Below are 16,922 nucleotides of genomic sequence, written 5' to 3'. Positions count from 1 at the left end.
GTAATCAATGCTCTTAACCTCTGAGCCATCTCTCCAGGCCCATGTTGACATTTTTCTATCAAGGACTATTTTACTGGGGATGGCAAGATGGCTCAGTAGTTAAGAGTACTAGCTGATCTTCCAGAGGACCTGGGTTTGATTCCCAGCACCTACATGGTGGCTCACAACCCTGTGTAACTCCAGTTCTAGAGGATCCAATGCCCTCTTCAGTCTTCTACAGGTATCAGGTACAAATGTGATGCACAAACATAAATGCATATAAAATAATATTAAAACACTCAAACACATAAAGGAATTCTTGAAATATTTATTTATATTTATTTGCTTATTTATTCTACAGCCTGGCTGCAGTTTACCCTCCCTCCTCTCCTCCCAGTTCCTCTCCCCATCACCACTCTGCTTGAACACCCCCCGTCATCCACTCTTCCTCTGCTTCTATTTAGGAAAGGGCAGGTCTCCCCTGGATATCAACAAAACATGGCATATCAAGTTGCAGTAAGACTAAGCACCTCCCCATGTATTAAGGCTGGGCAAGATGACCTAGTATGAGGAAAAGGGTCCCAAAAGTCAGTAAAAGAGTCAGAGACAGCCCCTGCTCCCACTGTTAGGAGTCCCACAAGAGAACAAATCAAAGGCATCCCTCAGCAGAGAGAGTGCCTAGTGCATGAAGAGTGCCTAGAGAACACTCAGGAGCTGAAAGGGGAAGTGAAGACAAAGAACAAAATTCATAATTCACTCCCTCAAAGCAGGTGAGCACAACGTTAGCATGGAACAGCTGTTGCGTGCCTTGAAGACAGAAGTCAAATCCCAACCATACAACATCAATGTCCAAGACATTGTGGGAGAGAGACTAGACTCACATAAGTGTAGGGGAAGGAAGCAAATAGTGGAAGTGAATTTGGAGACATAATGTCCAAGACATCATGAGAGAGAGAATAGACTCACATAAGTGTAGGGGGAGGAAGAAAACAGTGGAAGTGAATTTGGAGACATCAATGTCCAAGACATTGTGGGAGAGAGACTAAATTCACATAAGTGTAGGGGGAGGAAGCAAATAGTGGAAGTGAATTTGGAGACATAATGTCCAAGACATCATGAGAGAGACCTAGACTCACATAAGTGTAGGGGGAAGAAACAAATAGTGGAAGTGAATTTGGAGACATCAATGTCCAAGACATCGTGGGAGAGAGAATAAACTGACATAAGTGTAGGGGGAGGAAGCAAATAGTGGAAGTGAATTTGGAGACCTATAGAATGTGAGATTTCACAGCTTTCACAGTAAACCAATCTGATTTATCTGAAAAAGAAATGTGCTCCAGTTATTACTGCAAGGCAGGTACTGGCCAGGTTCAGCCTCAATCTTCAGAAGAGTCTAAACATCCGCGCATTTCTTTAAAAGCCTACTTGACTTCATTTTCATTCATTTTTATACCAAAGAGGGTTTTTTAAAAAAGTTATTGTTTGACATAGTATTCTCTAATTTAATGTAAAAATTTTAAACAATTTCAGATATGTAATCTGTTTAGTTATCATAAAATAATTTCTGCCTTTAGTATATCAGCAAAAGGCTTTTTTAGGGAGTTAGTATAGAAAACAAAGACAATAAGATTTTGTAATGAAGAGAAAAAAACAAAATACTGGCATAAGAAAGAAATCTTTAAAAAAATAAATAAAAGAAGTTATATGCATTCATTTTTTAAAATTCACAACAAAAGTTTTTCTTTTTTTTTAAAAAAAAAAAAGCTCTTTCATACTACTTCCAAATTTACAGTGAAACTCTCTCAAATATAAACCTTTAACCACTTAATACCTTCATGGATATACTTCACAAAAAAAAGGATAGGGAAAGAGCAAATCTTTATTTTTTTAAGTGTGCAAACATTGTATCTCACTATCTTTTCCTCGTAACTTATATTTTGAGAGATTTTCCAATAAGCATAAAAAAATTAATAATACTAGCAACATTTGTCAAGCACTTACAGTGTACAAAGCTACATTTAATATTCAGGAACACCCTATGAAACAAGTACTATATAAGGATAGTGCAGTTTCAAGGTCATCATAGTTACATAATTAACTAGGAAAGATGCCAAGATATGAACATAGTGATGCCACAGTTTACCACTGTTAATCTGCTATACAGTCCATTCAGTGGATACACCAAAATGTATTCAACAAGCCTCTATTCATGGACACTATGGTATTTCTAGTTTTCCCAAACATTATCACTTGAATATAAATTCTCCAAGGCAAAGATTGAGAATTATGGGTGACTTTTGTCTTCCTTTTGGGCCTTTCGTATTTCTAAATTTTCTGTAGAAAATGATTTTATAGTGAGAAAAATAGGTTTAGAAACTATAAAATATAAAATAGCTTGCCTAGCCCTAAAAAAGATAGGGGCAGGGGGGTTTAAGTTAGATCTCTACAACAGGCCTAGCTATAAACTCCCATCATTCTAGCACTTTAAAGATTAAGGCAGAAGAATTGCCATAAGTCCAGGCCACCTGAGCAACAGTGTAAGGCACTGCCTCAAAAAGAGGAAAAGTCACACACTAACACACACACACACACACACACACGCACACGCACACGCACACGCACACGCACACGCACACGCACACGCACACGCACACGCACACGATCAAGTTTTCAAAAGCTAACAATTCTGGTTATAGTTCATGTTTACTATTTCTCTATTTGCCCAAAGTTAGTTCATACCTCAGGTAAAGACAGTGAAAATGCCTAATAACAAACTAACAAGAGCAGTAGGAACACTCCAATGGCCATCACTATTACACTCTGTCTCCAGTCTTTTACAGACACTCAACTGTAAGTTGAGGCACTGTCTTTGAGTCACTTTTATGTGAACTTGTCTAAAGTCTTTAGGATGAGCCAGAGGACTGGACCAGCAAGACCACTGAAAGCCAAAGAAAATTAAACTCAGGATGAGATGTAGACAACAGAACAGAAAGAGTTCTTCTTGATGTATTCAACACTTCAAATATAACTCATTTTCTAAGTATTACGTTTGAAATAAAAATATACATATTTCAATATATATTGAAATTTTAAAAAAGATAACAGCTGTTTCATGGTTCCCATCTGACACAATTTCAGGATACATGCCAAAGCCTTATGAAGTATTGTGTATTTCAGTATATCTTAATTTCTGCTGCTAACACAGTAACAACACTGCTCCCCACTCTATAGAACATATTAAATTATAATACAGAGGGGGGAGAAAACTCAAAAAAGTACCTGAAAATGTTGGTACTGACCTAAAATTTATAAGTAGAAACAGGTGAAAAAAGCCTACAGTAAAAAGTCAATCCTCAAAAATAAATAAATAAAATTATACATATATAATACACACACACACACACACACACACACACACACACACACCCTTAATTCCATCCCCTATTTCTTAAGAATGGAGTCAGAATCGTTTTGCCCACAAACATATAAATCATATTCTTTGTATAAGTTATATACATTAGTAAATCCTAGTTTATTCAGAGGTTTTTTGGGGGGTTTTGTTTTGTTTTGTTTTTCCTGTTTTTAAGACAAGGTCTCCTCTGTACTCCAGGCTGGACAAACTCATAAGATGTCCCTGCCTCAGCTCCAGAGTGCTGGGAGGGACTATAAACACAAACCACCATACTGGATTATTCTAACTTTTAATGTTAGAATGTGTGCTCTCAAATGTGTGCTCTCTCCTTTACCCCTTCCTACAGTATTTCACTACAATTCATAACATGCTTGTAGCCAGACATGGTGGTACACACCTTTAATCCCAACACTCTTGAAGCAGAGCCAGGGGGATCTCTATCAGTTCAAGAACAGCTTTGTCTACATAGTAAAAATTCTTTAGGGGGGATCAGGGGGCACAACACAATACACTTGTGAAAATCTGAATATTGTTTTCCTTAGATCAGGAAGAAAGCAAGGATTTCTACTAGTTCAACACTACACTGGAGGTTCTAGCCAAAGAAATAGGGCAGGAAAATAAAAGGTGAAGTATGAGGAAGAGTAGAGGTCACAAAAGAGTCCAGTCAGGGAGACACCAGTTTTACAACACCAGGCTGTCACCCTCAGCTACAGTTGATAAAGGATATCAAGCGGCAAGTCCCTAGTCTCCAGCCAGGAACACACCTGAATTAGCTTTAGTGGAAGAGAAATGAAGGAGTCATAAAACACTAAGGGTATGGAGAACTTGCCTGCACTCTACACTATATTCCAAGGAGAGATTGCTAGAGTGACAGTCACCTTATCAAAATCCCAAGCCACTGGGAAACAGGTCTTACCACGTACTTACCTGTTATGCTGTCAGATGATGAGCCCTCTGAGATTCTAAGGCTACAGAAGCTCATCGACTGAGATATGAAATGACAGGATAAACTGTCTTTTCTCTATGGAGACTGCATCAGCAAGAAGAAAGACAGAAGTAATGCTTTCAGGATGGATTACACTGGGCAAAAGATGCACGCCTGAGCCATCCTGAACACTACTTGAAGAAATTGGCTGTAAAGATCATGTCACAAAACACTGTTTCGAAAACAACATCAGGAAGAACCAAATACTCTGTAAGATTTGGTGAGGAAAAGAAGTAAAAATCAGCAGAATTTGGTGATAGGACATCATGTGACTGACCAGTCAGACTGAGAAGGATCAGCAGCAGTGAAAGCACATCACGCACAGCAAGGCTGCTGCAAAGACAGTGGCAGCTGCTGTTAAAATGCTTGCCCCACAAGAACCAGAGTTTGACCCAGCACCCAGCTAAAAAGCTGGGTGTCTCTTCAGTTTGCTGTGAAATTATATCTCCTAGGAATGCCAGAAGCTACACCATAAAGTCTCACCAACATGGCTGTCTAAACATGAGCTGCACAATATAGCAAGAGAACCCTTAAGTGGATGGGGAAAGCTCGTGGGGCTCAACCCTACACAAAGAACTACAGCAACTAAGGAATGCTGAGAGTGGAAGTAGTCTTCCCCAGGGGAGAGCACATCAATTAGTTACTCATTACCAAATGATGAGCCCTGAAAACCTACAAATAGCTTTAGAGAGACTGAGCAAGTTGTATTTATGCATTTAAGAACATGTATGTCTGTACATAACAATAATTAATGAAAAAAGAAGCTATGGATTTGAAAGAGAGTAAGGGTGAGTATATGGGAGGGTTTGGAAGGAGGAATGGGAAGGGGTGAAACGATACAATGATTATACTATAATATTAAAACATAAAAGAAAAAATCTAAACTGGGCATGGCAGCACACACCTATAATCCCAGAACAGGAGACTCCTTAGGGCTTCCTGGCCAAAAGTCCAGCCAAATGAGAGAACTCCAGCTTCAACAATAGACCTTGTCTCAAAACAGCGTGGACAGCAACTGAAATTACACCTGACATTGACCTCTGGCCTCCAAACATGTATATAACAAAGAACAAAGACACACAGGCAGGTGGACATACACATGCACATGGGGTAGGGTGAGATTTGCTGACTTTGTTCCCTTGAAGGATGCTCCACTCATTCAACAGACAAATATGGGAGTTAAAGGGAAAGGAAAGGGAACAGGGGATAAGAGAGAGGAAATAAAAATATTCGGATTGAAGCCGGGCGTTGGTGGCACACACTTTTAATCCCAGCACTCGGGAGGCAGAGGCAGGTGGATCTCTGTGAGTTCGAGGCCAGCCTGGTCTCCAGAGCGAGTGCCAGGATAGGCTCCAAAGCTACACAGAGAAACCCTGTCTCGAAAAACAAAAAACAAAAAACAAACAAACAAAAAAAAAAATCGGATTGAAAGCCAAGGAAATAAAACTGTCTTTTACTCATGAAAATTATACTCTACATAGAAACTTGGTGAGACCTTGGTTCAAAACATTTTATTTTTCAAAGGGGGCTAGACTAACCTAAGTTCATGGGATTTCCTGACTCTAGACCAACAGCTAGGGAGCCTGCAAAGAACCAAACTAGGCCCTCTGCATGTGGGTGACAGTTGTGTAGCTAGGTCTGTTTGTGGGACCCCCTGGCAGTAGGACTAGGATCCATCTCTGGTGCATGAGCTGGCTTTTTTGGAGCCCATTCCCTATGGTGGGATGACTTGCTCAACCTTAATGGGGTGGGGGTGGGGGGTCCTGTCGCAACTTAATGTGTCAGACTTTGTTGACTCCTCTTTGGAGGCCTAACATTTTCTGAGGAGTGGATGGGGAGTAGGTTGGAGAGGGGAGGGAGTAGGAGGAGGGGAGGGAGGGGGGACTGTGGTTGGTATGTAAAATGAATTAAAAAATTTAAAACAAAAAAATTATACTCCACGTAGAAAATTTTAAGAAACCCATGAAAAGACAGGAAAATAAATTTATCAAGATCTTAGGATATTACTTGAGTACTCAACAGTATTTATATATCCTAGCAATGAACAACCCAATTTTTTTTCTTTTTTTTTCTTTTATTTTATTAGTTCAAATTAGGAACAAGCTTGCTTCAGATGTCAATCCCTTCCCTCCCCCCCAACATCCCACCTGTCCCTAGCCATCCCCCCTCCACTCCCCAGGCAGGGTAAGGCCCTCAAAAGGGGTTCCCCAAAGTCTACCACATCATCCTGGGCCAGGCCTAGGCCCTATCCCATGTGTCCAGGTCAAGAGAGCATCCCTTCACAAGGGATGGGCTCTCAAAATCCCTTCCTTTTTTTTTAAGACCTTACATATTTAATACAGTGCATTACCTCTGTACAAATGGAAAAAAATTAAGTTCAACATTTCTAGACCAATATGGCTGTTAATTTTTGTACAATGCCAACTCAACACAGTAAACTGGGATACTTTTTTCCAAAGTTGACAGCACAGCTAAAGTTTCCAAAAATTCAAATTATATATGTATATATATTTATATTTATATAAAAAGACCAATAATGGCAGTATGTTATGCATCAATAGCAGCAACAGCTTTTCCAGGTTCTGCAGTCAATTGAACAAAATTGTAGAGACATCCAGGACTCTCCATTTTTTTTTTTTTTTTAAAAAAAAAGTAAAAAACAAAATCCCAGAAAAACAGCACAGTTCTGTTACTCTTGTGGTACCTGGAACCATTTTTTTTTTTTAATTAGCTTCTCAATCATCATCTGGGAGGAAACCATTCTGAGCAACATTATTAAAAACAGCTCTGATAAAGCACGGTCACTACTATGTATCATAAAGCAGGTCCACATATGAGTGAGTACATATCATGTTTGTCTTTTTGTGATTGGGTTACCTCACTCAGAATGGTTTCTTCAAGTTCCATCCATTTTCCTGCAAATTTCAAGATTCCATTGTTTTTTGTTTTTTATTTTTCTGCTGAGTAGTACTCCATTGTGTAAATGTACCACAATTTCTCTATCCATTCTTTGGTTGAGGGACATGTAGGCTGCTTCCAGTTTCTGGCTATTACAAATAATGCTGCTATGAACATGGTTGAACAGATGTCCTTGTTATATGAATTAGCACTACTCTTTCTATGTAAAATAATCTGATTTGAACTTCTGTAATTGCATTTTAAAACTCCTTTTGGTTTTTTTGTTTGTTTGTTTGTTTTTTAAGCCTATGAAAAAGTAACAAGATGGGCAGGAGAAATGGCTCAGCTGTTAAGAGCACTAACTGTTCTTTCAGAGGATCCAGGTTTGATCCTCAGCACCCACATGGCAGCTCACAACTGTCTGTTACTCCAGTTCCAAGGGACCCAACACCCTCACACAGACATACATGCAGGTAAAACACCAATGCATATAAAATAAATAAATTATTAAAAGAAAAGAAAAGGTACAAGACATCCAAAGTGACTGCTAAAAAGCCCAATAACTCAACAAAGTAGGCTTAACCCTGGACACTGAGCTGCCTAGAACGGGAGAAAACAAATCCTACCGAGGAAGGCTTTCTCTGTCCACAGATACTCCTCAAGGCCATCAAGAACACCTGCCAAATCCTCTCCCTCCAGTTATTTGTGAAGCAGCAGCCAGGAAGACAGGCCTCCTTACATCACTTCTCATCTTTCTGAGCCTTAACCTACTTTCTCTTGTTGCTGATGCCCTGGGATTGTACTATGCCAAACAAACCCTCAATTCTCAATCCTTAGCCTTTGTTTTAGGGAATAAAGTCTGAAAAAATTTTGAAGGAAGGAAAGAAAGAAAGAAAGAAAGAAAGAAAGAAAGAAAGAAAGAAAGAAAGAGTCACCTCTCAGCAATTGTCTAGACACAGAATGCTCTGAGCTCACAAACCTAGCAAGAACACTCAACATTAATGCAAAGTTAAACAGAAGTAGTGAAGGCTGCACAACAAAGCAAGTCAATGGGCAGCTTTGCATCACTACAGCAAGACACCTTACATAGGTGAACTACAAAGACACAAGTTTTGTTTGGGCTCATTTGCCAAACTTCCAGTTCTCAACATCGGCCCCTTTGCTTTAGGCCCATAGTAGGTAACAAACACATCATGAAGTAAGGACATGGCAGAGCAAACCTGGTCATTTTATGACCAAAAAGAAAAAGAAAAAGAAAAAGAAGAATAGGCCAGGGCCCCAATCCCATCAGTGCTATGCTTCTAATGACCTACAATCCTCTCCCTAGGCTCTTAAAGGTCCCATCAACTTCCCAAAAGCCACCTGGGAACCACCTGTTAGTTACAGGTCTTTGGGAGCTATTATGATCCAACTACAGAGCAAAATAACTAAACAAATAATTTTAAAGTTATTAAGAAAAAAATTAATTTAAAGTTCTTAACAGTTGAAAACTAATTTTGTAGGTCCCAGAAAATATGACTATATACGTAGAAAATACCAAAGAATCTACAGACATGCTTTATAATCAACAACAGTTTAGTGAGATTTAGCTGAATATAAAGTTTTGGATACGTAGAAATAAACCTAACTAAAGACATGCAGGACCTCACAGAGGAAACTATGGCGCTTTTTTTTTTTTTTTTTTTTCTCTGTCATAACAAGGTCCTAGATAGTTAAAGAGAAATGCTGTGGATTGTGGATTTCAAACTTGGTATTAAAAGCATCATTTTCCACCAAACTGATGTGTAAGTTCAATGTAATTCCAATATAATCCTAATAGGGTGTGTGTGGGAAGTTCTTGTTTTTTTGATTTTGTTTGTTTGTTTGTTTTTATTTTGGGGGTGGGATATAGTCTAAAATTTATATAGAATTTCAAAGGGTTAAACGAAACCAAGGTACTCTTTTTATTATTAAAAGAGAGAATAACCAGTCTACTAAATCCTGAAGGTAAACAGAATTAAAAACACTGTAACTGGCGAAAAGACACACAACCAGATCTATGTAACAAAATCAGAACTTATGTCAGAGGTGGAAGTTACAAGTTCATTCTGTTCCCATATTAAGTCAGGAGGAATACAAACCTCAGCTCAGGTTTTTGTGAATACAGACAAATGTCTACCTCAGGATAAGGAGAGGTTTCTTGTGCAAGAGCAATAAGGTACTGGGGTTGACCTGAGTTCAGTTTAGTAGACTGTCTAGCATGCAGGAAACTATGGGTTTGATCTCCTCGTCCTATATATTGGACATGGTAGCCTGTAACTTCAGCCCTCAGGAGGTCGAGAAAGAAAGATCAGTTCAAGGTCAGGTCATCCTCCACTACATAGGCCAGCCTGGACTACATGGGATCCTGTATCAAAAAAACAAGCAAGCGAACAAGCAAACATGAAATAATAACCATAGCAACAATGAGAAATATAAGCAGCATTAAAACTGAGAACTTATTTTTCAAGAAGTTCCCTAGAAAGGATGGAAAATAAGCCATAATAGGGGTTGCTATACAAATAACCAATAAATGAGTAGTTTGCTGACTGTATGCAAAGTACCCACACAAAATCACAAAGGAAAAAATGGAGGGGGGTGTCCACAAAGATTTAAATAGGCAATTTAAACAAAACAAGGCATTCAAATAGTCAATAAACACACAAAGCAGAACTCAACTTCGTTAATAATTCAGTAAATAAAAATTAAAACTTTACAATGTGCTAGCATCATGAATCCAATACACCAACAAAATTGAAAAACTTGGCAACACCAAGTAACAGAAACTATGGGAAGCAATATTGTTGTGGGGGCAAAAATCTCTACCATCCCTTTAGAGAATAGCATAGACTCTCCTAATAAGCCTGGTGATAAATAAAATTGCTACAAATAACAACAAAATACCTCTAAACCAGGAATTCCAGAGTTGAGTATACCTTAGACCCTTTGGGGGTCAAACAACCCTTTCACAGGAACAACCCTGCATATCAGATATTTACAATTCATAACAGCAGCAAAATTACAGTTATGAAATAGCAACAAAAATGATTTATGGTAGGGGGTCACCTCGGCATGAGGAATTGTAGCATTAGGAAGGCTGAGAATCACTGCCATAGAGAAACTTAGGCATACAGGGGTGCTAGAATACACACGCTGTCTAGCAGTCAGAAACAGCATCATGGGGTACTTATGCAATAAAACACTACAAAACCACAAAAATAAATGAACTTTAACTGCAACCATGAACAAACTTCACAATATAATTTTAGCAAAAGCAAGAGAATAAAAGAAACAAGCATGCAATACAACACTGTTTAAATACCTTCAAAAGCAGAGAAGAAAAACTACATTGCTTAGAAAAGGATCCACAGGTGATAAGAACAAAACAGGAAGTAAAGGTTATCCCCAAACTCAGCAAAGTGGATTGGAATAATCTCAGAAAGGATAAGATCTGCCTTGTTTAAAATTTTAAGCTACACTTTTACTATTTCTTGAGAAAGGGGTACATACACATGCCACAGCAGCAAGATGTTTAAAGAGAAATTTATCGCAGCAGCTATGAGATGACACAGCAGATAAAGGTGCTTACCATCAACCTGGGCCTGAGTTAGAACACTGGGACCCACACAGTAAAAGGAGAGAACTGACATCTGACATCTGTAAGTTGTCCTCTTGAAGGGGCCAGCTCCCCATTTCGGCAGCCATAACAGCCGAACACGTGCTTGCCATAACCTTGCCTTGGTCACTTAGAGATCAGATGCCTGCCTCGTGGCAAAGAACCAATCAGAAGTTAGCTGGTGGTGCTATGCTTTATGGCTCTGGGTGTGCTTTAAGGACAAGTGCACAGCAATGAGGCACAGAGCATAGCAACCACCCTGGGAAGGCCTATGGGCCATAACAACCAGTTGACCAATCAACACAGGGCAAACCCTCCAAGCCTGGAGGCACACCAATCCTGAGCCTGTGCATACCCCTAGACACTCCCCTTACGCTGCCCTATAAAGATCTATATGCAGCGGCTTCCAACTGTCTTTGCTAGCCATCCGACATGACGGGTGGATCAAAGACCCGAGCTAACATGGGGTTAGCTCGTTAAACTACAATAAAGCCTCATGCAATTTGCATCAAGCTTTCACCTCCATTCTGTGATTGGGGTGGCCGAGGTCCTGGGCTAAGATTCTGGAAGCCTGAGCTTTCCAGGGGTCTTACACTCTGACCCCCACATGAATATGGTAGCATGTAGCATACAAACACACACACATAACACACACACTAAATAAATATTCTAGTTTTTAAAAAGGCATACAAAAAATTTAAAGGAATATAAATCACAAATGAAAACAATCATAACAGAATAGTTATAGTTATGGTATACAGTACCATAGTTATAATTATAGTTATCATACAATGAAAACACCTCTGACTGGAGAATAAAGTGTAAACTAAAGAATGAGTCAATGAAAGAGAGACCAGATTATAGAGAACCTTAGAACACAAGGGAATGCTTGGGCTTCCCACTTTCAGAAAACTGTATTCCTGATTAAAGCTGTGCCTGCAACACATATGAGTAAGAGGGTGGAGAGATTGGGGCTGTGATTGCCTAGGGATGTGCTGAAATACGCTTTGTGGCTGCACAGAGGTAGCAGGCAAACACTTCTTCAGTTCCAGCATCCACATAGCACTTGAACATTCAAGAACTGATCTAGCAGTATCTTTTTTGTTTCTTTTTCCCAAAATTAGACTGTAAGATTTATTCATTATTGTAACTGAAGTGCATTCACTTTGTTACTTTATAGCAAGCCAGGGGAAGAAGGAGGCAGGAGAGGGACAAGCTCCTGAAGTCAGTGCTAAGGCTAGGAAAAGTGTCAAGGGTTAACTGCAGATTGCAACTCAGGAACACATAAGCTAAGCATGCTCACATAGCCTAAGCATTCCTAAGAGAAGCAGGAAGTAGTCATGGCGATGGCATATACCTGAGAGAACCGTGACTAGAAATGAAAAATCAATAATTGGTGGCAGCTAGGAATGCCAGACAACTCAACAGGTCTTTGTTTTATAGTGAGACAGGCATAGGAAGTCTATGACAGAGAATAAAGGTCTCTTAGCCGGAATAAAAATGTTAGAATGAAAAGGGAACCGTGCAGAGCCAAGATTCTGAGAAAGTGATAAGAAATAGTCTTCGAAAATACAATGACATGCCGGGTGCTTGAGCACACCTTTAATTCCAGCACTAGGAAGGCAGAGGCAGGTAGAACTCTGAGTTTGAGGCCAGCCTGGTCTACAGAGTGAGTTCCAGGACAGGATCCAAAGCTACACAGAGAAACCCTGTCTCGAAAAACCAAAAAAAAAAAAAAATTAGTGCGATAAGGGCTGGGATGTAGATCAGTGGTACAGAGTGCTCACCTAGCACTCATGGCACCCTGGGCTCAATTCTACAACAATCAATAAATAAGTAAATAAAAGGATTTTTGAGGATAAGGTGAACAAAAAAAAAAAAAATCATGGAACTATAACTGGGTTCACACAGTCAGAATCACAAGCAGAGAGGAGGTTAAGTTTGAGCTACATTCAGTCCTCTGAAACACCTGCTCCCTTCCAAAAGAACAAGTTTTCATTAATTCTGCTTCCTGGCAAAAATTATAGCTAATCAAAAGTTGAAGGACAAGAAAATAAGCATTAAGTTGTGACATCAGCAGTGGGGTTGGGGGGCCTACTATGGAAAATATGTTGCAAAAAGAAAATACACATAAAAAAATACAGTAACTAAACTCAGAAGAGTTTGAATGACAATTTAGGTACTGGCATCTAATCTAGAAAATAGTACTACTATTAGCAAATAATATCCTGGCAACAAAGCAGTGGGTACCATTTTTTAATGCTTATGTCCCAGGCAGTTTCAAGTGTTTCTAGGATATTCATTCATTTAATCCTCCCATAAATTGTATGCGGGCTTTTGGAAAACCAAAACAAGGAGATCTGATCAAATGTTTGGAACTACCCAGCCATAATGCAGTGTGGGCAGAGTTTCAACCTGTGCAATTTGGTCCCCAAACCAATAATCTACTACGTTGTTGTGCCTCCCTAGGTTATAATAAGAAGAATCTAGTAAAAATGTACACAAATGATCATCCTCTTGTTAAATATCAAGTACACAGGACAAAATGATCCAAAGGAAAACCCGCACCGTTAATCTGCAAATAGTTAAACTTCATATATGCATAAGCCAGGACCTCAGAAAGGAGAAAGATCAGAGAAAAGGCAATTTCTTGATATGAGCAAAATGCATGGGGCTTGGCAAAGCTGAGCTGAGGTAAGCAATCCAGTCAAGGTTACACGAGTAATGAACTTTCAAAATCAGATCCTGCCTCAAAAAAAGTAACAGCACTTCAAGAAAAGGGCTGAAAAAGGAGCTCAGCCAGAAAAGCTGACCGGCATGGGTCTTTAAAAAGATTTCTGGACCATCATGAATCTTTTTTTTAAATAAAGTTTCACACAGCAGTAGGTTTTTACAGAGCAATGAATTTCATAAATGCAAATATAATGGAAAAGACTGTCATTTTGAAGAAAAGGTCCTAAGCCTCATTTCATAAACACTGCAAACATGAAATAGCTGCTATTTGCTCAGTGCTTACTGCACACAAGGCTTCATTTGAAACATTTTAGAGATACAAGTTTCCTTAACCTCATCACAACCCTCTGAGGAAAGTCCTAGAAATTCTATCACCATTTTTAGGTCATTAAGTGGAAATGAAGTCAAGTAACTTGCTAAAGTTTATTCAATGAGTGGCAGGGCCAGCCAGGCTGTCAAGCCGAATTTATCCCCAGACACTGTGCTGTTTCCACTATTAGGGAATTTAAAAGCACAGCAATCATTTCTTCAGAAGTATGATTTAATAATGCTCAGTAACAAGGAGGCCAGTATTCACTCATGACAGATAACTACATACAGCATTCTGTCCTTGACAATCCTATCAGCTCCACTGGCTTCAGTTACAATCTACTTGCTGATGACTCTGGATTCTAAATCCCCAGCTCTCCTGTGTCCCAAACCAGCACCAAAAATCTAATGGATGTTTTCATTTAAATGATTTATAAGCCATCAAAGCCAAGATGTCCAAACCCAAATCATCATTTCCATCCAGCAGTTTCTCCCACTCTTAAAAGGATTCCTCCTGTACACAGGACCTCAGGGACTCCTTCCATTATCCAGCTAGGTGCACAGTTATGAAGCTGCCTGTCCACGCTGCCTCAACTTGCATAGCCAATCACTCACTCATCACTGCCATGTCTACCTAAGTGTCTCTCTTGCCGGTGGCACACTCTTCATTCCCCTGCCTTAATTTTGTAACTTTCAAGACTATCTTTCCTTGTACTTGAAGCTGTTTTCCACAACAGATTCTATTTTCTTTCTTGAGACCAGTCTGGTTCCATCTGGTAACTCCATTCACACACAGACAAGGAACATTGCTTTTATTTCATACCTGCTCTCAAAGTTGTGTTTACTGTATGAGACATAAACTATAGAAATGTACAAAATGTGTTCAGTAATGGCATGCCTTAAGGCCCCAAAACAAATAATAATTTCCAATTACAAGTGTTTGATGGCAGTTTAGGTAATACACTATGCTAATTATGCACTTTATACAAAAAAAAAATGACCATTTACTATTCATGGCAATCCTATAAGCTAAATACCATTATTTATCATCTTTCAGATGAGACAACTAAAAGCAAGAGTCTCAACAAGGTCCCAATTTAGAAAACAACCCTCGGTATTTGACTTCATCTTGGTCTTCCAGTAGGGCCCACATTCCTAAGAATTTATCTTAAGAAAATGAAATACATGTTTTCAAACTCAAAAGAAAAGAGAGAGAAAGAGAGGGAGAGAGACGTTTTACACTCGATCTTGGCCAAAGGAGATATGCAAAACAAGATGCTAGTTTTAAATGAAAAAAACATGTCCCAAAACCCTTAATATTGGGGAGGTCCAGAAGCTAAAAAAGCCTTTCTCTGACACAACCAAAGAGAAATGTCAACAAGCTAAAAAGATTCAGAACAACAGGAAAATAATACAATCATCAAAAAAATGCACTTGAAATGTTGTCTTTCTTTAAATCTTAAGTCACAGAAATAAGGTTTTATCGAAACAACCAAACCCCCACAAAAAAAGAAAAAAAAAAACATCCCCAGTGCCCTATCTCTAAGTACATTCCATAGTTCAATTCTACAAATATCCTTCAGTTTTTATTTGGACCGGGCTGTAAACTACTGGAAAACCTTGTCCTCGGTGGGTGGCTTACTCCTAGGAGGTGAACGCCAGGCCCATGCATAAAGCACAGTGCGGGTCAGGTCATCCATCTTCCTCTGGGGCGAGAGAAAGGGTGCCCACCGAGCCCACGGGGGAAGCGGGGTGCTCCCGTGTCCCGCAGCCCGCAACTTTGCACTGCGGCCTCAGTGTGCGTGTGCAGGCGTGGGTGCAGAGGCGCCGGTGCGAACCGGACACCCCGGGTGCTGTCAGCGGTGGCAGCGGTGGCGGCGGGTGCGGGCGTGAGCGCCGTGGCCTCCTCGCCAGTTCCTTTTGTTGGGGCGCCGGGAGCCGGCGCGTGGGCGTGGAGCGCCGGGGCGGACTCGACTGCGGACACAAAGAACCGCCGAGCTGCCGCACGCCCTGCGGGCCTGGCGAGGCGCGGGCTGCAGGCCCCGGACCGCGCGGCAAGGCCCGGGAGCCGCGCCACACCCACCCTCCCACCCCCGAGGCCCGGCCGGGTTCCCCGCCGCGTACCTGCTGATCTTCTGCGCGAAGGCGCGGCGCTCCGCCATGGCTGCGGCGGCGCGGGGCAGAGCGCGGGGCTGGGCGGCCTCCTCCTCACGCTCCCGCTCGTGCTCCCTCCCTCCCGCGCGCTCGCCCGTCGGCTCTCCGGACCCCACCGCGAGGCTGGGCCGGCCGCCGCAGCCCGGAACGAGGGTACCGTAATGCGCCGAGGAGGCGCGCACAAGGAACCTCTCTCCGCCCCCGCCCTCTCCCCCGCCTCCGCCCCGCGCGCCAATCCCGGCTGGAGGTCGGGCTGGAAGGCCGTTGTGGCTGGCGGGAGCCGACGGGACACGGGGCGTGGAAACCGGCCCCGCGCCCTCCCTGCCCTGCCGCCGCGCACTCACGACTGGGAAGACCCAGGAAGGGCCGTAGCCGCTGAAAGTGCGCCCAGCTGGCCTTTCCCCAAAGGGAAGGTTAGGAAATGGATGGAAAGGGCCTTGAGGCCGGGGATGGCTGAGCTCGGTTCTGGCAGCTCCCACTCCCGGCAGTTTAGGGCATCTTTCTTGCACGCCTCGACCTCGTGAGTGGGGTCTGGCCGGAGAAACAATGGCTCTTCTTTGTAGAAACAACTCTCCCGCAGAGGTGGTATGGTAATCGCTAATATGTGGTGCATAGCCGGCTTACACGCATGGTTTTACTTAATCTCCATAACAGTTCTTTGAAGTAGATTGTGTCCATTTTAGAGAGAAAGAAATTGTCTCAGAGACTGTGACGAGCCCTTGGGTCACACATGGCAAACTCTTCCCGTGAATAGGAGGCCCAGAGCCCGGGACTTATCCCCAGGAACAGTTACTCCTGTAAAGAATTCTCTTGTGAGT

General features: G+C 41.3%; 1 protein-coding gene across 5 annotated transcripts in view; it reads right to left on the bottom strand.

The window, feature by feature from the left end:
* The window catches only part of Dock7 (dedicator of cytokinesis 7), a 174,308-nt gene extending 158,009 nt beyond the window's left edge, over positions 1 to 16,299 (bottom strand). For 4 of the 5 annotated variants that reach the window (XM_027400470.2, XM_035439788.1, XM_035439789.1 and 1 more), the window contains exon 1: positions 16,075 to 16,299. In XM_027400470.2, the coding sequence (XP_027256271.1) occupies positions 16,075 to 16,112 (38 nt within the window). In that variant the 5' untranslated portion in view covers positions 16,113 to 16,299. The remainder of the gene's footprint in view (positions 1 to 16,074) is intronic. The other variant, XM_027400472.2, reaches the window with a different exon arrangement.
* Between the last annotated feature and the right edge of the window lie 623 nt (positions 16,300 to 16,922).

Source organism: Cricetulus griseus, chromosome 2 (assembly GCF_003668045.3).
Source record: "Cricetulus griseus strain 17A/GY chromosome 2, alternate assembly CriGri-PICRH-1.0, whole genome shotgun sequence".
Lineage (NCBI taxonomy): Eukaryota > Metazoa > Chordata > Mammalia > Rodentia > Cricetidae > Cricetulus > Cricetulus griseus.
Note: the sequence above shows the minus strand (reverse complement) of the source record. Positions and strands in the feature narration are given on the sequence as shown.